The 25,638-nt window shown below is 38.6% G+C and overlaps 3 protein-coding genes across 4 annotated transcripts; 1 reads left to right on the top strand and 2 right to left on the bottom strand.

Annotated features, from left to right (window-relative positions):
- Positions 1-5,498: 5,498 nt before the first annotated feature.
- Positions 5,499-9,216, bottom strand: LOC115739580 (MADS-box protein JOINTLESS-like). The gene is made up of 8 exons (XM_048275114.1): positions 9,183-9,216; positions 8,724-8,931; positions 7,259-7,346; positions 6,961-7,018; positions 6,753-6,852; positions 6,588-6,629; positions 6,320-6,361; positions 5,499-5,718 (listed from the first exon to the last, which is right to left on the bottom strand). Exons 2-8 carry the CDS (start codon positions 8,901-8,903, stop codon positions 5,584-5,586), a joined length of 645 nt encoding a protein of 214 aa, XP_048131071.1. The 5' UTR covers positions 8,904-8,931; positions 9,183-9,216; the 3' UTR covers positions 5,499-5,583.
- A 5,476-nt stretch (positions 9,217-14,692) lies between these two features.
- Positions 14,693-16,564, bottom strand: LOC115739526 (uncharacterized protein At5g64816). 2 transcript variants are annotated; one of them, XM_030672655.2, is made up of 2 exons: positions 16,404-16,564; positions 14,693-15,272 (listed from the first exon to the last, which is right to left on the bottom strand). In XM_030672655.2, the coding sequence occupies exon 2, from the start codon at positions 15,226-15,228 to the stop codon at positions 14,845-14,847; it is 384 nt and encodes a 127-aa protein (XP_030528515.1). In that variant the 5' UTR covers positions 15,229-15,272; positions 16,404-16,564; the 3' UTR covers positions 14,693-14,844. The 2 variants fall into 2 exon arrangements, with proteins under 2 accessions (XP_030528515.1, XP_030528514.1); XM_030672654.2 differs by having other exon boundaries at positions 16,237-16,564.
- A 1,980-nt stretch (positions 16,565-18,544) lies between these two features.
- Positions 18,545-24,527, top strand: LOC115739525. Its single transcript, XM_048274834.1, has 10 exons — positions 18,545-18,667; positions 20,154-20,305; positions 20,430-20,521; positions 20,596-20,638; positions 20,759-20,815; positions 20,938-20,992; positions 22,692-22,777; positions 22,874-22,969; positions 23,063-23,927; positions 24,023-24,527. Exons 2-10 carry the CDS (start codon positions 20,159-20,161, stop codon positions 24,172-24,174), a joined length of 1,593 nt encoding a protein of 530 aa, XP_048130791.1. The 5' UTR covers positions 18,545-18,667; positions 20,154-20,158; the 3' UTR covers positions 24,175-24,527.
- The last annotated feature ends 1,111 nt before the right edge of the window (positions 24,528-25,638 follow it).

Raw genomic sequence — 25,638 nt, forward strand, 5'->3', positions numbered from 1 at the left:
CATCACGTGGATCATAATAAGATCATAATTTTTTATTTCTTTTTTTCCCACTGTGGCCAGCAAAGATTGCCAAAACTCGCCGCCCACCGGGCAAGGGCTGCAAAGTGCTTGCCGACCGCCGGCGAGGCATGGCAAGTCTACGCCTCGAGAAGATCTAGGTCACAAGTCCTGGTCGCGGACGAAGGTGGCCATGGCCACACCTGCTATGGGCGAGGCCGCCTTCGACCAATGGCTAGCGAGCTTTGGTAGCCCTCGCAAGCCACAAGTGGAAAGAAAATAAAAAAGATATCATGAAAATTATTCACAGTAGTGTCAGCCGGCCAAATGGACTGAATTGGCACAAATACAAAAGGTTTAGGAATCCATTGGCAAAGAAAGAAATAGTCGGATGGCGCCCTCGCCGACTTCATAAGAAAAAAAAAGTAAAACAAAGAAAAATAAAAAAATCATAGAAACTTTTAAAAGAGTTATAAATGAGTTTCAAGACATCTCATTGACCCAACTAATAACCTTGATAAGCTAAATGGGTTGTAAATGTGTTTGTTCAAATTTGTTTACAACCCACATACACTTAGGCATACGACTCCAACCCACTAACAACACATTTAGTAAAACTTAACTAACAAATGTGTGATTCATCTCATTGAATATGGGTTAAAAATGGATTTCAACCCATTTTGACACCTTTAGTTACCATTGGATGACAAATGATATGGGATGTCATCGTATTGGGCTTCTATCATTGTCGTTTCACTCTCAATCCAACGTTTTATTCAGAATAAGGATCCAACCAGAGTTTCTTGGTCACAATTTGCTAGAGATAACGGGATCACGCTAACGAGCATCTTACGGGCGTTTGGTTAAGTATAATAAGGAGAAAATACTCTACTACTAACGCGTCCCTTGTTTGTTTCAAGGGTGCATTACATGTCTACTTTCGTTTTGAAAATAAGTGGAAACTAGGTGTCTCTTAGTCTTAGTGTGGTTCTCACTAGAGGTGTCATGGGCCAGGCCGGGTCGGGGTTGAATATGATCCAACTCGTATTGATCCCTTTAACCCGTTTTGATTCATTTTTCGTACATTACAAATCTAATAACCCATACCCAATCTGATCCGTATTTCTTAAGTACTTCTATATTTAAACAAATCATTAAATATGTGTTTCTTATAATTTGTTAAGAAAAATTATATTGCTAAAACACTTTCATGCAATTGAAATTTGGGCAAAGTTTTTGTTTAAAAATTTTTAAATTTTTTTAAAATTATATTTTTTATAATAAATAATTTAATTATTTTTAAAATATTATTTATTTTTTAGTATTTTTTATTTTATTTTTATTTTCAATTTTCTTTTCCTTTTTCTCCGGAGGCTGAAGACACCGGTCCGCAATAGCAGCAACGGTGGTCGGCGGTGGGCAGACGACGGCAATCGATGGTGGTCGGTGGCGGCTTTCCAGAATAGATTTTACATTTGTTAATTTTATTTTATTTTTGTTTCTTTTACTTATAAAAATATAAAGTATAAAATATAAAAAAAATAATATACCTGAACCTCATTTGCAAGTGGTGCTTGGGAAGTCGCAAACCATGGGTCGAGAATGGGTTCAACCGTGTGACCCACTGTGAACCATCCGATTTAATTTTAACTTTTTGGATCCATTTTCATTTGGACCTTAAAAACCTTGTAACCCATATACGACCCACATACAACTCATTTGTACAAACTATGAGTCATAAAATGGATCATGGACCCATATTGACGGCTCTAGTTCTCACACTTGTAACACGAACCGAACTTGTCACATTCTCTATTATGTTAGATGCCCGCCTCCTCCTCCTTGTAATCACATCCATTTGCCTCTCTACATTAATGTATTGCATCTGTAGTGCTTGTACATTACATACAAGAATGAAATAAAGAGCTATACACTTACTAGAAAACTGTCAAAAAAGTCATGAACCTAATGTACTTTTTGCCAATCTAATCATAAACCTTTTAATTGTTCCAATTGAGTCCTAAACCTTTTAATGTTTTGCTAATTCAGTTTATCCAGCCAATTTTGATTGGAAATAGCCGACGTGGACACCTGTCGATATTGAAATAGATAATTTTATTTATTTTTTACTAGGTAAGGGCAGCAATGCCTCGCCAACCACAGGTGAGGCTAGCCTTGGCATAGAAAAAGAAGGAAAAGAGAAGAAAATGAAAAAGGAAAAATAAAATTAAACATAAAATGTAAAAAAATAAATATTAAAAAAATTCATATCAGTGCCGGTTTTGCTATTTAAGGCTGCCCGCATCCACATCAGCGATTTTTAGTAAAAAATTGGTCGAATTTGTCAATTAACAAAGCATGACAACATTTAAGACTAAATTGTCTAAAGTGCAATAACTTTGGGACTTTTTGCATAATTTTTCCTACACTTAATGTCAATCCATATTTTCTCATGAAACTCTTCTCAATTTTTTGATCAAAATGGACAAGCTTATTGTTGGGAAAAAGTCAGTGAACAAATGGGAACGAATGGAATCAAACGTTGAGGCATGAATTCACTTTCTTTGAGGACTTATTTGCCCCAGAATATTGCTAATGTTTATAGGCAAAAATCCTCTAAGATATAACAAAGTCTTGGAATGATGATATTAGATAGTAATGTTGATATTTCTTCAAGAACTTTCAAAGGAAAAATAATTGGAAAAGAAGGTTGTATCTCTTTTGAAAGAAACAAAATATGGAAGTTGAAATTCAAATATTGAACAGAATCCTTGGACTTATAATAGCGAAGACCTTTATCAAGGGACATGCTATTACAAAAAGATCACAAGATTTCATGTCTGAAAAATATTAAATTAAGACACAACTCTTAATGTCCAAAAAACTGCTAATTCGAACACAACTCTCTATATTCGAAAACCGCCAAAATCGTGTGCCCAACACACGAGTATTGGAGGGTCGAGCCCACTTAGTCCATTTACTTCATTTGAAATATTAGAAAAGCCTTTTACTTATAAAGTGGCTCACACCCTCCCATCGTTTCGATGTGGAACAAAAAGCAGGCATTTTTGTGTTAGTTTTTACAAACGAACTTTTAACACTTACCACTAGGCTTATTTGTGATTGAACCAATTCTTTTAACTTGCAAATCTACATTGGACAAGAAATTGTTAGAACTATTTTAGGATAATACCTGTTGAACCTTGATACTCATGGATCAGCACAAAAGTCCGAACCAATATCTGTCGACCCTTTTATTTGTTTAGGTCGGAATATCTGTCAAACCTTGAAACGCATGGATCTGCATAAACATGCGTTGAACTTAGGAGAAGACAAATGAGGAAGTGGAGCAACTGCCCAGTTCAACACAAACAAAAACTGCTCCAATGTTTGACAAATTCATCATTGCATGATAACATACGTAAAACAATCATATTTTTGGACGTCAAAAAATGGAATCAAAAGATAAATCTCAGATTTCAAGAATGGGGTGGACAGACAATTAATGTCCAAGAATATAATTCAACAATGTAATCATTCCCACAATCCTAAAATGGCAAATGCACATTGGTAGTCGAGATTATATCTAGACTTAGAGAAAGGGATCATGATATTGGGAAGGAACGCCTTCTTCAAGGAATCCCCAAAGATTTGGTTTCTGTAAGTGGATTCTCTGCATGACTTGGAACTTCACAAGTAGATTGAGTACCAAGAAGTTGAAACTTGCAGGACATTTTTAATCGGATAACCATTTCTAGCAGACCAGAAGGTAGATAACCCACAAGTTGGACACGTGAAATTCTGGTTTTGTGAGAAATTTTCACAAGGACGCCGACCAACCCCCGCCCAGACCGAGAGATGGATGGCCGCCGGCTTGGGGTTAGGAGCAAAGAAAAAGAATTAAAAATTAAAGACAAAAAATAAAAATGGTAGTAATTTTAAAAAAAATCCACGTTTGCGATTTCCAATTAAAATTGACTGGAATAACTAAATTGATAAATTGTTAAAAGGATTTTGACTAAATGGCATATGATTGAAAGGCTTGAAACTGAATTGGCAAATCATCAAAAAGTATATGACTAAATTGGCTGAATTGAAATGCTTATAACTTAATTGGCACAAATGCAATAGATTTAAGATTTTTTTGGTAATTTTTCCAAAATAATTCTATGCTTGGAGACCTAGGAGGAGGAAAAGAGAAAGGAAATGCTAATAAACTTGAATGTTCATTTCTTTCTGTTTTTTCAATAAAATTTTCTTTCTCCACACTTCCCCACCGGCCCAATATAGCGCAAAAGTTCACCAAACTTTTCGTGTTCACCGCTGGTTTTCCTCCCCCTTCCCTCCTTCCCAAACAACACCTTACTACTAAGATGTGGCTAACGAAGTGACTCCCTCGAAATAAAGTGTAGAATCTCTTAAACTTTACAAACCTAGCATCTTCAACCATGTAGAAGACAGCTTCTTATAATCCTTTCTAGTTTAGGTTCGGGTTGAATTTATAAAAAAAAAAAAAAAGGAATATATTATTTGAAACCAATTCTCGAACTCCCTTATTTCCTCCAACCATGCTCCTAATTACTCGAAAGGTTAGAAGTTACGATCATTACTCATTGTGTCCCATAACTCGTAGCCCACTGATTAAGAATGAAGGAAAACTTTAGCCTCCCCAAAATTCGTATTAATTAAGGGGTGATATTTTATGTGCATGGCTATTCCTGGTATCAACATATTTCATCCATTTAACTTATTAATAGATGTCTTGTATTCAATGGTACATCACCGGATCTCGAATGTTGTTGTCTAGAGCAACCGAGCAAGAAAATACAGTACAAATTCTTTCGAATGGAAAATCGTTACGAGAGTCCCATCTACATGAGAAATTGAATCATCAACTAGCAATATGGACAAACCAACTGTATTCAAGAATAGTTATTTCCACTCATGGGCTTCAATCCTTTATTGCTATTATTGAAGTCGTAGGCTCCAATACTTTGTTGATTGCTTGCAGGAAAATATATCAGTTGGCCGTCTCTTGTCTGACCGAGACTCGAGCTTCAGAGAGGAAGCCTGCAGGATGATGTGATGATGATGCTATAGGCAGAGAAATTAATGTTGCAAACTGGTTTCCCAAAAATAGAAACTAAGTGACATGGTTGGTGCAAAATACTAAAATAGCAAAAAAAAGGCCTTGGAATTTGTGATGATAATGAGTTAAATCACAGACGATAGGCCAGAGGATAGATCACTGAACGGCAGTCTAGAAACCTACTCTACTGTCGTTCCCATGCTTTGATTCTTTGTGAGAAACTAGGTCCGCCTTGTAATGATTATCACAGTTGGGCCAAAAAAGAAGAAGAAGAAGAAAGTCAATTTTTATACACAGGATAACGGTTCTTTTCTAAAATTATGCATACTTAATATAAGCTTATTATAACTTCAAAAATAAAAGAATGGCTCCAAGAGGCCCGGGCTAAAAAATTGTTAAATTTTACAATTATTGAAGCATCTTAAAGCAAACATAAAGGGCATCAAGATGTATTACGCACTCATTTTTGGGAATCCAGTTCTACTTGTTTGCTCACCCTAACTTGAAGGATTTGGGCTGTCATCATCCAGAGGTGGAGATGATATTGCTGCAGTCGGAAACGCCGCTAACCGGCCCCGGGTCGGCTGCAAGTTCACAGTTACCGATTTCTCTTGACGTAGAATCATCTTTATCTGTGAACCATGAAAAATCTCAAACTAGTACATATGTAATAAATTTACTCAAAACTATTTTTTTCAACCACAAAAAACCCCAAATTTGTACATTTGTGACAAATTAATCCAAAACTATTTTTTTAACTATCAAAAACCTCAAACTGATACACATATGACAATTTACCCTAAATTAATTTTTTTGACCACGAAAAACTCTAAACCGGTATACATACGACAAATTTATCCTCCGTTAAATTGGGTTAATATCACAAAAAATTCCAAATTGATACACATGTGATAAACAGAGGATAAAAATTCCAAACTAGTACACCCGTCAATTGTCACATGTCATATAACTTATTACTTTAACGGTTAAATTTAACGAAAGCTAACGAAGGATAAATTTGTCACGGATGTACAAGTTTTGGGTAAAATTGTCACAAGTGTACCAGTTTGAGATTTTTTATGATTAAAAATAGTTTGGGGTAAATTTATCACAAGTATACTAATTTGATATTTTCTGTGGTGTTTACCCCAATATAAATGACCACCTTTCGACATTGATAATTCTTCTAAAAGAGTGTCCTCATATCAATTATCAGGAGGGAAGTAATCTTACTTCCTGTTTCAGTTGCTTGTTCTCTTTTATCAACTGTGCTTTCTGCAATTTCAAAAAGAAATGGTCTTCAAATCAGCTGAACAGAGTCTTTGCATCCACGATGACCTTCGAGAAAACCTTCAATATTCTCGAGCGGCGCAACTTGAATATGTACTCTAACGTGATGTGATGTTCGCAGCATATGGAATTATTCATTGGACGGATCAACCTAATCTCGTAATGTTTATAATGAAAGATGCACACATAGGTCTAGTTAGCGTTCACGAACCTTTCTCTGCAGTTTGTTGATCTCATTCAAAGCTCGCTCTTCCTGGAAAGAGAGGAACGACCAAGATGGGAAGAGACAAGAGAGTGAAACAAGAAGAACACACGTGAGGGAACTTTTTTCTGGTTCTTATGAAACCCAAATGAACAAAAAAAGTAAAGAAGAGACCTCAGTCTTGATCAAGCGGCTCAGTCCCGCCTCGAGTTTCTTCTCTAGTTGCTCCAATTCCTCCACATTCAATCCCTCCAGATCCTCTCCCTTCATCTGCCTGTAAAAAGAAATGGGAAGTAAATCTACTTGATCCGTCAGAAGGAGGAGCAGGAAAAGAAAAAACATATTTTCGACTCAAACAAGCACGGAAAACATATGCACGCACCTCAGTTTAGAAGCCTCATCATGCACTTCCTTGCGCAACATTTCGCTGTCGGTGTTCTGTATTTAAGACAACAAAACAAGCATGAGAAAGGGTTAAATCCTCCATATGAAAATTGTTCTAATTCATTCATGTCAATGTTTCATATGTCAGTATTAAACTTTACGAATGCAAGGCTGAGGCATTTGAATAGGAATATGTTAGTGTAATAGAATGATTTCCTCAGGAGAATATGTGTTGCGTTTCACGAACATAAAGCACAAGTTTAAGAGAACATAGAAGCCATATCTAAGCAAGTGATTCACCTCCAGTGTAAGACATGGTTGGACCGGCTTCTCAACTTTATTGGAGTGAAGACCATAATACCTCGTTAGTGTATCCTCCATACTTCATAGAGAAAGGACGCCCAAAAACGAAAACACAAGGAAGAAAGATTTAGAAAGTGAAAATGATACTCAAACTACATGCAGAATTCGACAACCACTAAGCCGGTAAATTTTGATTTCGTGTTCAATGAAGTCACTCGGCTCAATTGCTGACTAACAACAGACCGAATATCCAACATAGATGACGATGAAGTCTACATTAAGTTGAGTGACTTCGGGTGAAAGTCAGGTAAAAGGTCTTCAAAGGCCAATTGTCGTTACTTATGGACCATAACTTGGGTGATCTATCCACGATCGTGATGAAATCTTAGGTAAAACTAAGTAGAGGTCTGAATCGACTAATGTTGAAGAATCTGATTAGGAGCGAAATGGACAAACCTAATAAAAAAAAATGAAATTGGAGCTTATCGACCTAGTTGAAAAAAGAAAAGATTCAAAGTGCAGTGACCAACATCAACATGCGTGTGCATAGTACATCGTAGTATAATTGATGAAACTTCGGCATATTCAACATTTTTGTAAATTTACAATTTTTGAAGGGTGGCCAAAAAGAAAAAGGATATAAGTTGATGGTATCCTATTAGGTTTTGTGTATGTGACAGATATTGCCTCAATAAACATAAGAGGCTTAGGGCAAGCCTAACTAGCCAGTAGCCCGGAACGGCGGACGTCGAAATATAACTAGCGGGGTGAGATATGAAAGTTTAGTATGGTGCATCTTTGATAGAGTCTATACCAAGTACCAAAGGGTATGGCATAGTATATTTTGCTATTAGTAGAGTACATGTTTGTAAAAGTGCTGAAAGACCATTGTAGAATCTTGATCTAAGCGCATTTTGCCTTTAGCATAGTACATATTCATATAGTATGGTACACTTTGCTTTTAGTATAGAAAATGTTTAGTATAGAAAGGATTTATTTGTTTCACGAGAAATAAATTATTTGAAAAAAATTTCCTAAAAACGATTACTTGCATCGTCTGAAATAATTAGTCAAAGAAAAACGCCTTTACTGTGGACAACTACTTATTTGTCACTATTTTCGTGGCCCATGAAAAAAATATCGTTCATCTTTTCTAGGAAAAATATTTTTCAAATCCTCTTCGTGCAACAAACAGAGTCTAAGTAGCTGTAAATTTGCCCTAAACAAAGCCAGGAGTAACACATAGATTCTGCCTCGAGTGTTCAGCACAAGAGAAAGGGACCGCAGCATCAAACCGTTGGGATGCCGACTCCTCAAGTTCCCCATCCTAGCTCTGAAATTCAAGATTTCTTCATCTCTCTCTCTCTCTCGTTACACAGCCACACACCAAAGGGATAAATACAATACAATGATGAAAAACTAGAGACTTATGAAGAATTAACATTTCGAGTACCTGGAGGAGCTGGAGAAATCATAGAGCTTGCCAGTGGCTGAGAAGATGACGAGGGACACATCAGCGTCGCACAGAACGGAGAGCTCCCGAGCCTTCTTGACCAGCCCTCTTCTCCTCTTCGAGAAGGTCACCTGTCTCGCCGTCAACTTGTCTATCTTCTTTATCTTTATCTTCCCTCTCGCCATTTTCCTCGTATCTCCTCTCAAATTCTTTCTGTGTATTGGAAGAAAGAAAGGGCAAAAAAAAAAGGAAGAAGAAAGAGAAGAAATCAGAGGAGACCCAGGTCGACAAACTAGTAATATTTCGCCTAAGAGATTGGTAATCGAGAGAGCAACACAAAGATAATTGACTCATATGGTGAAAGTTCTGTGAGATTTAAGTCACCTGAAAACCCTAAGAAAACAGAAAACCAGTTCAGATCCATGAGCACAACACGCAAAGTTAATTGTGGAGATGTGGTTTACCTTGTCCAGAGGCTGAACCAGATGGCTTTTGCTTGTCTGAACATACCCCAAAAAAAAAACAAAACAAAACAAAACACAAACAATCCACCAGTTAGAGAAGGAGAGAGAGAGAGTGGCTGACTGCGTGTGTTGAGGGCTTGAGAAAAGAAAATGGGGTCTTCCTTTTTATAGCAAAAAAAAAAAAAGGAATATCTTTATCAAATTATATTTTATTTCTTTTACATTTGCAGTGTATTCCTTAGCCACATACTAGTGTGTTTCATGCTCTTTTAACACCTATCAAGTATAAATCCACTATTTATTTGTTTTTCTTTTCTCTTGGCAAAGGATAATCTAGGACTTTAGTTTACCGATTGGATTTCACATTACATCGGAGCCGCAATAATCCGTATCTCTTTCTTGTGACTGTTGGATCCAAACTTATCGGTAACCCGAGCTCGGATAACGGTGTTGGGTGATCTTATGCCTCTTTCATCTCAAAAGTTAGCTCAAATGATGAGATTTTTTCTCACACTTATTCACCGACTACCATTCTCTTCCACAATCAATGTAGGATAACCCCAACATGAAACTTTCTTCATTCCGAATCATATTAAGGAGACATAAAGTCTGTTCTACGAAACCTGTATTTTTTGCAGGTTAACATAACTCTGCTACCTCAAAGTAATTGATTACCATATGAAGAAGTTAGACTATGGCCACCATTCGGACCTTTATGTCAAGGTCACTTTTTTATTAGGAAAAGTGATAAAAAGTTTCTAAACATATCCTATTGATGCCAATTCAATCCTAAACTTTATGCATTTATGCCAATTCAGTCCTAAACCTTGTGCATTTATGCCAATTCAATCCTAAACCTTTTGCATTTGTGCTAATTCAGGCCTAAACTTTTTTTTATCAATTTAGTCTGAAACCCTAATGCAATTGTTCCACTTCAGTCCATCCGGCCAATTTTGGCCAACCAGCGCTAATGTGGACGCCGGCCGGCGTCGGCTGTTCAGCGATATAATATTTTAATTTTTTTCTTTTTTTCTTTTTGTCCTTCCCCTTCCCTCTTCTTTCTCCAAAAGGTGGAGCGACAGGTAGGAGCAAAGGCTGGTTTTCCACAGCAGGTGAAGCAACGGGTGATCGAAGCCATCACCTTCGATCTCTCTCTCTCTCGCATTTTTGGCCCGTAACTGCGTCATCGTCATTGGTTGCTGTAGCTGTGGCCACAACCCACCGACGGTGTTCGGAGGTCAGGTTGAGGGGTGGAATCATGGCCGGGGAGCGGTAGTGGACGGTTTTCACCGTCGGTGGGGTGTAGGGGTTTGGGTGTTGCCATTTCTTCATTGGGAGATGCTGCCATGGGAGTTGGAGTTTTGCCTTCGCTCCGAGAGTCTACGAGCCTCTACTATCGGATCATAGCTCGATGACTGCGAACCTACGTATCCGAGGATCGAGACCATTAGTCATTTGCACCTGAGAAGACAAAAAATAAATAAATAAAGGAAAAAAATAACAAAATTTTAAAAAAAAATCATAAGAAAAATTAAAATAATATGTCTCCGACGGCTGGCGCCAAGCGGTATCCACGTCAACGCCTATAGGTTAAAATTAACCGAATGGATTGAATTGGCATAATTGCAAAATGTTTATAACTGAATCGGCAAAAACAAAAAAAAAAATAGGACTAAATTGGCACAATTATAATAAATTTAGGACTTTTTTTAGTAATTTTCTCAAGAAAAATGTGATGTGAAGATAGAAAGGACAAAAAGTTCAGAATATCAGTTTTCTCAAAAAAGACTATGCTAACTAATTAGCAATTCGAAATCGTAATTAACCTGATAAGCAACCAAACCTGGCAATAACGCTAATATTAGGATGTAGACAAGCACCCAAACTTAAGTAAGCCATATCTGGATCTATAGAAAGTAGAAGTATTATAATTAAGATGACTTAATTAAGAATTTAAGCAAATGAAAGTTAACTACTGCATCAATATATGATGAACCATATTAACTGTTGAACACCTAACAAATTGCATGCATCTTCATTAAGATGACATTGGTTGTCAACAAATTTTAAATATAGAAAGCTTTATTGACAAAGAAATTAATTCATTCAACCATTTTATTGAAGCTCTCTGAGGTGATAAGGCAGCCATGAAAAAATCGCAATCAGTCATAAATCTATTGTACGAATGCTAATTTAGCCCCAAAATTTTCAATTTTGTTTAATTTTGCCTTAAAACTTTGTGCGAAACTCCTCGGCAATCGCTGACATGGCCGCCCAGTTATCACTTGTCGTCCTACGTGCAACACCGCCAAGTCAACGACTTCCAACGAATTTGGCCAAAATGACCACAGTGGAATTGGGCGCAAAGGTTCATGATAAAATTGGCAAAATTTGAAAGTTCATGACTGAATTGGCATCTATACAGTAAGTTTCAGATTGATTGAACAATTTTCTCCTACCCATCAAGAGTACCAAATTAGATAGAAGCGAAACTCATTTTACTCCAATAAAAAATAAAAAAAAAACTCATTTTCAACCGTACACGGCACAAGTTTTAAATGTAGTTGTTACCAACTATATGTTATACCACCGGTATGGCCACTGTCTTCAACGCAAAATAACTATCAGAGAATTTTGAAGAACAAATTCTCCGCAAAAGCTACAATTGTGAAAACACACAGCTTCAAATTTCAAGATGTTGGTACATTATTTCATTTCCAAATGCACGCGTCGCAGCACGAGCATGAACATCCTTTATCCTTTGCGAAGTTGATCGCATTACCATCTCAATACCGCTTCTCGATCATTGGCATTCGTCCAAACAAACCGTATTTGATGATCGCAATAGGCCGAGACATCGATCTACGAAAACACCGTACGAGAGGCAGAGGATCCACGTCCACGCCACGAACCGGCCCAAGCAGTCCGAACAACTCGGCTTATCCGGTGTCCTTTCGATTCCCGCAACGCGTTCTGTTCATGATCCAAAGTACCTATCCGAACGAATAACATGTCCCGTGTACCTCGGCTCGTTCAGCATCTCCTTTGGAGCCGCCTCCGAAGCTTTATATTTCAAGAATCTATCTATCTATTGACGACGCTGCGTCTTCTTCGGTGACCTTTGATGTTCCATTTCAAGATATACGGATAGGAGGATTCTATTCTTGAAAAGTCTTGTTGCGATGGTCCAAAAGGGAGCTTCCACCTTCTTGGTTATCTAAACTCCATTGGCCTCTTTCCTTGGCTCCACGCTCCTTTCCGTGCATTTGTCCATTTCGAAGTCGATTTGTGGATTTCTGATGGGAACATCAAGTTGTTCCGTCGATTTATTTCGCTTTCGAATGCCCTTCTTGCCCTAAACTAGCAACTGGACTCGAGAATCCAACGAGTACAAAGAACCCATAAAGTCTTATCCCAAAACCCTAACTTCTATTTTACTCGTGCGAAAGTGTGACGCTTTAGAAGTAGCATCTTTTTGTGCGATTAACAAGAATCAACTCCACTATATTTAAGTATCCAATACAAAGGGTGTAAAGAAATAACACAATAATAATCGGCTAATGTAGTTCTTTTGAAGAAGAATCCTCAATTCGAGCTTTCTTGATTGCCACACGGCTAGTGTTCACATGTTAGATGGGGATCGAATTTGAATGTTCTAGTCACGATCAAGCCCATCTTCACGCGCTATTGGTCCCGACTTTTTCCACTTTATTGGTGAGTTTTTAGTCTTTGTAACCATTGTTTGTTTGGCATTAAGGCCAATGCAAAAAGTACAAAAAATGTCCTAAACTTATTGCACTTATACCAGTTCAATCATAAACATTTCAATTGTACTAATAAGCTCTAAACCTTTTAACGATTGCTAGTATTTAATCGATCTTGGCCAAAAATACATATTTTACAATCTATAATCCTTTTCTAAATTTATTATTATTATTATTATTATTATTATTAGAAGCAACGGCAGAAGTAGTAGTAGTAGTAGTCTTTGTTTGTTTTTTCTCCGGGCTAGGGAGCCATGGCCCTCAAATCTGGCCCGTGTTGGTCGGCCGACAATCTCGCCGGCCCAGAAAAAAAAAAAAGAAGAGAAAATAAAATAAAATAAAATATAAAAAAATAAAAGGATTCTGGCACGAGCGCTACAGCCCCGAGCTCGGCCTTTGTGAAGCCGGGCCGGGCATTGGGGATCCAGTAAATGACACCTGGGTCCCAAGCTCGGCTACGAGCACTAGGGACTCGGGCATGGCCATTGGTGACTCAAGCCCGGGTTCGGAGCATCCGGCATGGGCATTGGGGCCATGGGCCTCACCTTGATGGACTCCGGCCCGGGCGCTAGGGACCCAGGCCAGGCCTCAATGGACCCGAGCCCCGGTGTGAGGGACTCTATTCCAAGCGTCAAGGACCCGAGAACAAGCGTTAGAGTTCTCGTGCTCAAGCGGAGAGTTTATAGTTCAAGTGCCGATATCCAATCCTATTTTCGAAAAATGATTTCATAAGTGGATATCATTTTCATGAGCTTAAGCATAGGCTTTCCACTTACTCATTTTCCCGAGCAGTCCAAATGCCGAAAAATGAGGAAAATGTTTTCACAAAACATATTTTTTCCGCGAAACAAACAGAGCCTTGAACTGAAATAAGAATCCAACAAGAGTTCCTCGGTCACTACTTACTGTTAACAACGAGGTCGTGCTAACAAGCATTTTAGGCCATCTGTTAAGCACGGTAATGAGAAAAACACTCTCTACGTTTGAAGTATAATTTTTACGAGAAAAAAAAGTTAGCTCATCGATGACCACTTATTTGTTTCCATTGTGCATTGTGTTTATATTCGTCCGTGAAAAATGGAAACAAGGTGTATTTGAGAGAGAAAGGCAGGGTGTGGAGAGTATGTAGAGGGGGTGAGAGACTGGAGAGAGGGCAAAAAAATTAGAGAAGAAAGCAAGAGACAAATCATCACCATATCAATTCGTTCGGGTTGGGTCACCCTCCCTCCTTGTATAAGGCAAAAAGCCTAAAAGGTGGAAGCATGGGCATCGTCCGAGGCAAATAGGTATCTCAATTTCCTGCCAATAATTTTTTGCTCTTCTTTCCTCGGAATAAAATACTTGTTCCGGTTAGCAATCTTTGAGTAATCTTTTCATAAACAAGAAGACAACACATGATGGGACAGATTCTTGATCTTCCGGCAATCACCCTTTGAAAATGTTCCAAATCGAACGGTTGATAGCAGATAAGGATTTGATAACTTCTCCCTGCAAAGAACATCAAGACTTCTCCAGAGATCTTCAGATTTCTCAGAGCTTCCTTGAGTTCTTGATTCATATGGATAGAGAGGGCCCTAAGCGAGTCCCAAGGTGTTATCCCCATAAGCTGAGCATTTGACAAAGTACCAAGAGGAGTTCAGAAAGAAGAATACCAAGAAAATCCATGGAATGATAAGGAGCTAAAAACCAAATTGTACTCCAGTAAATCCAAGATGAAACAAATTGGTCATCTAGCATAATCCAGGCGAGAAAATGCCAACACCATGAGAGTAGTGGTGGATACTTGTAGACAACTCAGCTGCCATGGAAGAAATCATGATTCGTGACAATTGATCTATATAAGAAAAGGATCGATAAGACATTTGCACAAGTAATGAAGAGGGTACAGTACATGACTACTACGATGCATCAGAGGAATTAGAGAGCCTCAGGCACTCGCTCTGGCACCTCCTAAGACAAATATCGTTCCAATTGGGCACTTGGTGTTGATTAACACAGACGGTTCTTGCACATGCATCCGCACAAGCATCGAGCTGGGATACACCACAAACAGTGACACAAGTATCGGGAGTTGGGTCTTTGGAAAATGAGCCGACCTTCTTCAGCATCCTCTTTGAAGTGCAGACCCTCTCACAGACAAATATCTCTTCGGAGCTCTTCTCTCGCCCTCTAACGCTCTTCAACCTCTGTTCCTCGGCTCGCCTTTTCCTTATCCTCCAAGCTTGCCCACTGACAATGGCAGGTATCACCGCTCCAAGCAAAGGCCACCACACTTCCACCATCACTGCTTTTCTTGTACGATTCCTTAACTCAATGAAGTCTTCACCTATCAAAATATATTCATCATAAGCAGAATATAAGTAACTTACCCAATTTATATCCATATATTCCCCATATCCATCTCTTCGGAAGAAAAAAAAAATTGTCCTATTCTTCTTTAAACTATCTAACTGGTATACGACCATGACAAATCTTATTGAAAAGTTAGAACTATAGAGGCTACATATAAATCCTACCGACAGGATGCAGACAATTACTGGAACACACATCTTTACATCCATAATACAACGTATCAAATCAGTTCGCATGAAAAATCAAACAAAAGCCTACTATTCATGCTTTCATAGTCAATTTTGTATCCGATAAAGAGTCATTTGCGATTATGCATCACAGGCTAAGCCATCAGAAACACAAAGAATAGAATGCGCTCAAAACAAGAAGGGGATACAAAGAAGCTCCTTGTGACATCAAGTACAAACCATGCTCCAAAAAGATGCAACAAGTAGTTTTAGTCGTTTTATAGCCGAGGCGGTGTATTTTCCAAGTCACTAAATTGAGCTCTCCAGATGCATATCCAACCACTACGGTGAGAAAGCTCTAAACAAACAGCACCCCATCAAATTCACAACAACTCTGAAGACTAAGCTACAACAGAGAAGCGTGGAAAATGGAATTTTAACAATAGATTAGAGAACAGCATCCAGGTGCGTGGACAACTTAATCATGTCATGTTGCCGTGTTGTAATCATATTGCACTGAAACAGGAATGCCACATAGGTTTCGCCTACGTGAAAAGCTGTCATGTTCAAAAATTGCGTCAACGCGAAGCGCGGGCGCCTTCAATAATCGTGTCGGATTTCCCGAACAACGAATTCAGCAAAGTGTTTAACACAGTTAGTTAAATGTGTCCCACGGATTAGCTTTCGTAACGAAACGTTATGCAGATTCGCACATCTACCATTGTTTAAACAGGTAAACGACGTTACAATTGCGCATTCTGAGGGATTAACCTGCACATTTTAGAGAGATCACCCCAGAGTAGGCGACACGCGGACGGCTCCAACGACGGCGAGAAGAGCTCGGGCGGCGGAAAGGTCCCGCAACGATACAATTCCAATACGGGACTCCGATAACAAAGAAACGCAAACGCAGGGGAAGAAAAAAAGACTCCTCGAACCTGGAAAGTCACGGACTACGGTGAGTCGAACCGAGTCAGGGCCGCAGTCGCCGGCGATTCACGCTTTCCTCGCCGGCGAGGCGATCAGCAAGTGAGAGAACAGCTAGCGGGAGAGACAGGGAGAGTTAGGGTTCTGAGTGAGAGTGAATGAGGGGACGCGGCATGAAGGCAGACAGAGGCTTAGATGGGCCGGTTTATTTCGGTTTTTTTACAAGATTTGAACCGACCGGTTGAACCAAAACTATCAGCGGGCGCAAAAAATGGAATTAAGTCCACATTTTCTCCGGCCCAATACCCAAAGAAACTCTACCTTTGGTATTTGTCCTAATTATATCAAAAACATAATCTCATAAGAAAATTCTCAACTTTTACGTCAGCCCCAATTTTACCAGCATAATATATAAAAAAAATACTTGACTTTAGCATCTATCTCAATTATATCCAAAAAAAAATTTGTCTCATAAAAAATTCTCAACTTTTAGTTTTGTTCTAATTTCATCATCGTTAACCTTCCGTCCATAATCATCGTTGGTTAACATACATTGTATTTTCATGTCGTTAATGAATTACACCTCAACAAAGCTGATATGAAAATACCCTCCAACTTCTCTTTTGTTGTCTACTTCTCCTAAAAATTATGAGGGGATACAAAATCACTCAAGGCGTCGCGTTTTGAATTCTCTCCAACACTCAATAGCCTAAAAAACGGCTAGATCTTGAGATTTGATTATTTGGACGAACGATTTAAAATTTCTCCTTTCTTGAAACCCGTTGTTTCTGAATTTCGAAGATTTATTGATAAGTTCGACGATAAATTCGAGCCACATAAGATTAACAAACAGTAATTATGGGTAGAAAGTTGACAGTGGTAGAATCGGTACAAAAGTAAAAGTTGAGAATTTTTTATGAGACAAAAAAATTAAATATAATTGAGATATATGTTAAAGTTGAGATTTTTTTTTTTTTTTTAGTATTAGGCCCATTTTCTCATGTTATTCATGTAACATTTTGGCATTTTGCAACTGGAATCTCCCTTTATTTTGGTGCAATCTAATTTTTTTTGCCATAATCATTAACATATTTAATCACATTGATGCTACCCAAGTAAAAATTAGAAAAAGAGCATTACAAAATTCTAAACTCGTTATCCTTGTCGTCCTTTGTCTCCATGTGGAGGTGGGTGACCTGACGGCGGTCCGGATCGATCGTGATTCTATTAATTTACCTCACAAGCCATTTCGATTTACAAATTTACAAGTGCAACCTATGGCCCCTTAAATGAACAGTTTTAAAGAATGGTTAGCTAGTTTTGACTTAACTATGAGATTCTTATTGTATAGGCTTTTAATTTTCATTTTTTTTTAATTATTTTAAATTTCGCGTTAACGAGTTTTGACTATTTTCAATCTGAAAACATTAATAATTGCTTTTAACTTTTTGAAAAGCACAAATGAACACGTACAGCTTTTCTTTATTGTCGTGAGCACTTATTATCATGGATATCTAAGATTCGACGTTGGCTATTAAATAAATAGACACGCTACATTATCTTATTAGCGAGATTTCAGATTGATAATTTGATGAGGTAGTGATAAAATTTGTAGTTTTTAAGGACACAGTTGGATAACAAAAGCCGAAAAGTTTATGTATTGTTTTATTTTTTTCTTTTATGATAAGCTTTATCCTAAATTGATTTCCTCCTCACATAAATAAAATCCAAATTAGTACCCCTAACTCAAATCTACCTGGAGAATGATGAATGTTGGCGCGATGACATGTGTGCCTTTTTAACAGAGTGCACATGTGAGTTAGGCGCATCAATTTGTCATTTTTTGCAAAAATTAGTTTGGTACATATGTATCGCGAAGTATTGATTTGAGATTGTAAATGTGTAATGAGATATCGGTTTGAGATATTTTAATGGACGAAATAGTAAATACTTATTTGAGATTTTTAATGGTATTATTATTATTATTATTATTATTATTATTATTTTTAGAAGTTGAAGATATTTTTAATCAAACGTCTCTACTTTTGCCCACCCAACCCAAGTCGAGACTTCTCCCTCGTCAATTGTCACTCTCTTTTGACCTTTTTTTTCTGTATTTCCTTTGTTACCCTCTCGTCTTTTACGACGTCCGTCCTTCCTCGCCCATCGGCCGAGAAGACGAAGAGGCGAGCCGTACGCGTCATCACTCGCCATCGCCATCGCAATCTCAAATCTCTCTCTCTGTCTCCCCCTGTTCCAGTTGCTGTCGCCGCAAGTAAGTACTCACAATCTCATCGCTCTCCTCCGTCGTCGCTGATGCGAGCTCCTCGAGTTTTCGTCTCCGTTTGTGCGGTCGGCCTTGTCCTGACGCCGGGCTCCGCGCCTGGGCGTTGCTCGGAAAGCCCGCCGGAATAGGGCCGAAATCGATGTTTCTGTTGCTACGTTTTTGCACTTTTGTCCTTTTTTGTTTTCTCGGTAGACAAGCCGATGTTAGAAGTAGCGTTCCATGTGCGAAGAGCCTTCGGTTATGCTACATTGGCTTTATGCCGCAATGTGGATGACGAACTCGTGTTGCGAGTCCTAGATGTGGATTGACGTGTGTATGACTCCAGCCTCTCGTCTTTTGTTCTTCGCTTTGTTTTTTTCTTCTCCCAATTTCTCTCCTGTATTTTTAGGTGCATACTAGCTTTGCACTTGCTACTTGCTAGGCTTTAGGATTCTTTTCTCGCGGTCCACAGGGACGAGGGAAGGTGAAAATGTATTGCGTATTGATGGTGGATATAGTCTCGAGATCGCCTCGTTTATCGAAATACCAAAGGAGGCATCTCTTCTTTATTGAAACAATAGGATTTTACGCTTGGCATGAGGTAACTCTAGTGGTGGACAACCTTTCAAGCTGTGATCAGAATGGTCTGATGGGATCTAATGATAAGAAGAATTAATTCATGCCATATTTAGGTAAATCCTAACACATTAGTGTAATTGCACGTGGATCTCTTTTGTCAGATTGTAGATTCAGATCGAAAGTGGCCATTTAGAGGCGCTTTTTTTTTTTTCTAATAGGGAAAACAACAACATTATACATCTTCTGGGACTGAACATGTCTATGGCCGGTTTGGTCAAATGAGACTACGAATATTGTAGAGATGTTCGCGGTGAGATACTCGAGATTGACATTCATGATATTAATCATTGATGATGAACTTACTTAGCTTGACGAAGATGTATGGTGATGAACTCATTAGGAATGGACAACTTGAAGAAGGTCATGGAGAGTCTGTGATTATAAGATGCGAGAAGGCATCAATATATGTGAAAAAATGTTTGTAGGGACAACAAGGATGGTTTTAGTGACATAGAAGCATCCGAGGAAAATGTAGAGTTGGGTAGGAGTCCGACAAAAACGAGGGAACATTGTTGAGGTCAATTTAGAGTAACATCTTTGAAATGACATGCGAAAGATTATGGGAGAAATTTGAGAGGACATCTGTGGATCTCTTAGAGAAATTCCTTTAATTTTCATACACCTAAAAAAGAATGTGGTGCTTATAAATATGGGAAAGTATTTCTATATATGACTGTTCAGGGGAAAGGAAAGTTGCAAGTATGGTCTTCATCTTCTAAAAGCAGGCAAAACTAGAAATTTTCTTATATTTGATATCACTGGAAGTGTAAATAATCAGGGACAAGGGGGAAGTAAAAGATGACATAATAGAAGAATTTGGAAATAATCCTTGATGTACTATTTGTGATGTTGGTAGGATCTATGAAGAAAAATCATCTTTCAAGTACTAGATCTTCAGTTGCCGGGAATAGTGGTAAGGAAGGTACATCTACTCAATTAAAAGGGGAAGTTTTGCCAGGGAGCTTGATTTGGGTCAGGCTGAATGGTGATTCCTGGTGGCCAGCACAGGTTCGTCACATGCTTATGTGATTCTGGACATCAAACCTTTGAATTGCTTCTTATTCTGTGGCTATCTTCCACAACATGTTACTTTGGCGAAGAGTTCATTTTCTTCATTTGCTTTCTCTGTTAGGTTGTTGATGGTGACAGTGTGAGTGAGAGCAATAAACCTAGTAATAGGTTGGCGGGTGAAGTTCTTGTACGGTTGTATGGGAGCTACAAATAGTGAGTCAATATGCCAGCTCTCTTATGACTGTTCTTGCATTTAACATCTTAATCAGCACTCTTCTTTTTTGTAGTTTGTATGCGGATCCTCTTAAATGCCAATATGAGTTTGAAAGTGTAAGTTAGCTACAAAGTTCTGAAAGAACAACACATTTCCTTTCCTTATAGCCCTATGGATAATTGGTATTGTTGTTGCTCCCTACCTTTGCCAACTCTTCTGTAAATTTGGAAATTCAGGTGCTCAAACAGGATAATGGGAGCTATCATCATGTATTTGTGAAAGCTCTTGAGAGGGTATGCTTATCTTGTGTTTCTCATTTGACTTACTACAGATAGTGCTCAAGGAGTATAGTATGTATGCTTCCAGTTTGTTCTGAATATGTGGTGGACTTTACTGCATTTGTCTCTGGGTGTAGGAACTTCCTAGCTCAACATCTGCCACATCGAAGAAACGGGGACACAAACATACAGGTAACTACAAAAGTTGCACTCAATAAGGTAGTGAGCATCGAAACACCGAACCATCCAATTTAAAGACAGTTTATCCTGTTACAAATGCGACCCCATAGGCTTTCACTTTCACGCCTCTCTACAATTGCAATCATCATAAATTTTTGGTTTATATAATCATCAAGGACTCCCAAGCACACGAATTTTCTATAACTGGAATTAGATAATTGATGGCTTGTTACTCAACAGTATAACATGACTAATATACCCATGTCAATCAATATCTATTTAGCTTCTTATCTCTCTCCTGGAAGTGCTGCTTCTGGTGACACCTTTTCTTGTATCCTTGGGCATCACTTGGTGGATAGCATCCTGGCTGGATGTCAAATCCTCGTGCATTTATCACATGGTAGGCTAGGCTCTATATTCAATGCTGTATTATGGGTTAAGAATGCCGATCAGTGTCCAGAAAGAATACATCCATAGCCCTTCTGACTATAATGATGGGGCTTTTCCGCTTAATTTTAGCGCTGAAGAAAACATTTTTTCTAAATCATTGCTGCTTATGTTTTGATGTTTTCCTGTGCCATTCTTCAGATTCTCTAATTCTTTCCTAATTTTTAGACTTCTTATGAAGTTGTTGAATGCCTTGTCATTCTTGTGTAGCTTGGAACACCAGCCGGGTGAACCTAGTTTGACATATGCGTTCTTTTTAAATCACGAGATGGTGTACCCTCTTCATCTTCAATCAGACTTTACCGTAGGACACTGCTTCACTTGTGCATGCAGGAAGTTTTTAGTTGCAGAAACAGCTGTGTACTTTGTTTATAAAGAACATGCTTCTTCTTTCGGCAGCAACGCTGAAAAAGAAAAAGAAAAAGATTAATGTTGTGTTTTTAGATGCTTTGAATCTCAAGTGACTGCCTTGGAGTCTCGTGTTTAATCTTACACCAGCCTGTGCCAGGAGGACTTAATAGCAACAGATCCCATTTTCTTGGACCGGACAAGTTTTACCACTATTGCTTTTGTATGATAAATGATTTGAGTTTAGGAAAACAGGTGATATCATACAGCATGTTCTACAACGTCTATCTTTGTGAACTAGTGTCATCTAAATAATTTAACCAAGTTGCGGATATACAAATGTACGCATAGTGGTTCTTTCATTTACTACGAAGCCAGTGGCCTAACTACCTTGCCACTGGAACTACATCTATTGATGGGCCTTGAAGAGAATGTCAGGATATATACATATCTCTATCTTTTCCAGGTATCTGAGCTGCTCGTTCTGGCTCTCAAAAGCCTGCTTAAATGGCAAGTTGAATTGTGCATCCAATTGGGTCGTAGGCTTTAGGCTGGCTGTACCTTTATGATATGCGAGTAGTCCACCTTTTCGATATGCTCAAGTGCATTTGTTTGACATGGTTTTTGACTAATGCAGCCCCGGAGATATAATCTATGCTACACTCTGAAGATTGAGTGTGAAAGAAATAAAAGACACCTCGCAATTACATTAGGTTTAGAACTTGTCTGCACGGGCACGGCTCACATATATAATGCTGGTAGTCTGTGATAGGAGTTCCAGATGTCCTGTTTTATAGTTGCCTGTTTGTTTGAATCTGCCCATCCTTATTATTGCTTTCTTGAGGCATTTTTTTCTTTGCTTGCTACCCTTAAATGTAAAGATACTAGTTTATATAATTTTGACATTTTTGTGCAGAGAGAAGAAGTAATGGTGCTTCCAAGGATAAAAAATCAAATCATGTTACGGAGGATAGAACTCACAATCTAGAAGACAGGAAATCAGTGGGTTGGCTTAGAATGGTTCTTTGTATTATAGTACTTTTACTTGCTCACAAGCCATAATGACTCTAAAGATGTTGTAAATAATCTTGGTTCCAGGGAGATGCTGATACAGAAGGTTATATAGACTTAAGTGCGAAGAGGCCTGGAGGACATAGAGTTGATACAATAGCTGAGAGATCTAAGACGAAGTTGGTAAACACTAGGCCTTATATGCATTGTTATTGGGCTGATTTTCTTGGTGCACATTTGCTGCTTGTGTCTTTTTGAAGAGTCTGTTGCTTCTAGGGTTCTCAAAGAGCTGAAGGAGCAAACTTGAAAGCCCCTCATTGTGGTAAGACACACAGAAAAGAAAGGCTAAGCAGCAATCAAGATCCATCAAATAGTGAAACTTTTCAAAAAGATGGTCTGCCAACAACACCAAGAACTGTAGAGGCAGGAGATATTGGCATTTCTGGGAGAGAGAGAATTGTAAAGTGTCTAGAGCAAAAGAATGGGAGCATTGAGAATCCGAAGATCAGAGGTCCCAATCAAGATGGGGTCAAGAAAAATCACGAATCAAGCACAGACAATGCTTCTGTTTCAGCAAGGAGGAAGAATTTAAAATTGGAACAAAATAGTGTGTCAAGCAGAATCAAGCTGTATGGACGAAGTGCAGCAAAACAAGCAAAACTAAGGATTGCAGGACAGCTCGATCCAAAGGTAAAGCCCAAGGCCGTTGTCAAAAGTATCCAGTCGAAAGTGGAAACCAAATCCTTGAAGCATCATGAGGTGAAGAATGAACAGAAGCAGAAGAGCATTTGCCAGCATGAGCAACAAGGCTGTGGTGAAGTTGATCAACATGATAGCATGCCCCGAGGGTTAAAGAGGAAAGGCCGAATCATGGATCATGATAAAGAATGCAAAACTTTGAAGCAGGAGGAGTACCAAAAAAACTGCAAGCCAAGTAGTGTAAGGGTCGATGAGGATTCAACCAATAAATCTCCTTTGCTAGACAGGTCTGTGAAGAAGCTGAATGCAAACAAAAGAAAAACTGAGCAAGATAATGTGCAAAAGGACCTCAAGCCAAATATAAAATACGCCAAGGAGGAAACAAAGATGCAAGCTGCAAAACAAGTTGAGTTGGTGAAAAAACAGAAGCCAGCGAGTGCAATTGTGAGTATGCTCCTTTCGCTTGACTAGTGATTATTGAGTTTCTGCCTTTTCTGTTAGTGAATTAGTTTTTTTTTCCCATTGCCATAAAAAAACTAAAAAAGAAATCTCAGGCACCTTCTCCCAGTTCAACTGAAAGAGCTCAAGTAGTTTGCACGCGGCGATTGCGAGTAATGAGAAGTCTTGGTTTGATCAGTCCTGCAGGGTCACCATATCAAAAGGGAGAACACCATTGTCTTAGTTGTTGATCGGCGTGTAAAGGAATCAGGCTTTTTTCAAGTGATGATAGTTCTATCTTCGTGACGCCTAATTTGGTTGTCTCGCCTGCTTGGTCCAAGAAGGTTCGGTCCAAGCAATCGACATGCTGAACATATTCTGTTAGGATATACAAACGTTGTAGAATGTTGATAATGTTGTTGGGGTACAATGATATAGAAGGCGGTAACAGCAAAGCTTGAAAAACGCTAAGCTTTTATAGTGGTGCTACCTTGAAATTTTATCCAAAAGAATCATTCCTTTAGTTCAAGGTCGCAATTTTTGCCATAGATTGTGCTTCATGTTGTCCAGAATTTATCGGAAATGCTAATGCTGAGTTTGAGATCTCATTTTGGTCTGTCTGCTTCCAAAGCTTTGCCTAAGTGAGATTACCATGTGCTCGAATCATCTTTTCTTTAGGTTTCCCTGTTGAGCCATCATGATGATCTTGGCGTGGTGGACAATGCCCCCCGACACTAGGATGACGCCGTAATATGGTCTTGGGTGAAAATCCGGGACACTAGCGTTTCGACAGCGCTGTGGCCATGCATATTACGGCCAAAATGTTTCACGTTACTTCAAAAGCTTCTCGCTTCCGTGGGGCAATGAAGCATCGATCATCACATTTTCAGTACCACCTGATTTGTGCCTCTCGACATAAATGGAATCGCTGGTCCCCTTACTCTGGTATTCACTGTTCGCATGCTAATAATTGAGATCCTTAAACATATAGCGAGACAATTACTATTGGAGTGTGGTTCATATTTCCCATCAACAGAAAAGTACGGACATCCCGCTTTCCGGTGAGCGGGCGAGGTCTAGGGGCCTGCCCCGATGGATGTCACATGAGGCAGCGCCTTCAGGTCGCCAAAGGGCTTTTGTAGGTTGAACCTGTATTTTATTGGTAGTATAAGCTTGGTCCCATAAACGGCTATTGTTACATGTAATTGGGAAAATGATACAATTGGTCCTTGAACTTTAGCACGATGTGTAATGTCATCCTTGAATTTTTAATTTGATAAATAAGATACCTAAACTTTAGCCCAATATGCAATGTGGTCCTTAAACTTTCGATTTGTTTAATGTGATCCCCAAATTTTTAGACCATGTTCAACTTAACCCCTCAACTAAAAAAAAATGTTCAAAGTTGTCTCCGAACTTGAATTGATGGAAGGACTACATTGAACATTTTTCTATAATTTAGGGACTAAGTCGAATGTATTCCAAAAGTTCGGGGACCATATTGGTCTAATTAAAAGTTCATGTATCACATTGCACATTAGACTAAAATTTAGGGACTGCATTGTACATTGGATCAAAGTTCAAGGACCATTTGTGTCATTATCCCCATATAATTTGTTTCTCTTGTAGTTGAAAGTTGTAAGAAATATGTGGGAGATGCTAGTAATAGTGGAATCATCTGCTAGATATAACTTCTTTAAGAGTGAATTAAGATA

This window comes from Rhodamnia argentea, chromosome 2 (genome assembly GCF_020921035.1).
Source record: "Rhodamnia argentea isolate NSW1041297 chromosome 2, ASM2092103v1, whole genome shotgun sequence".
In the NCBI taxonomy this organism is placed as follows: Eukaryota; Viridiplantae; Streptophyta; class Magnoliopsida; order Myrtales; family Myrtaceae; genus Rhodamnia; species Rhodamnia argentea.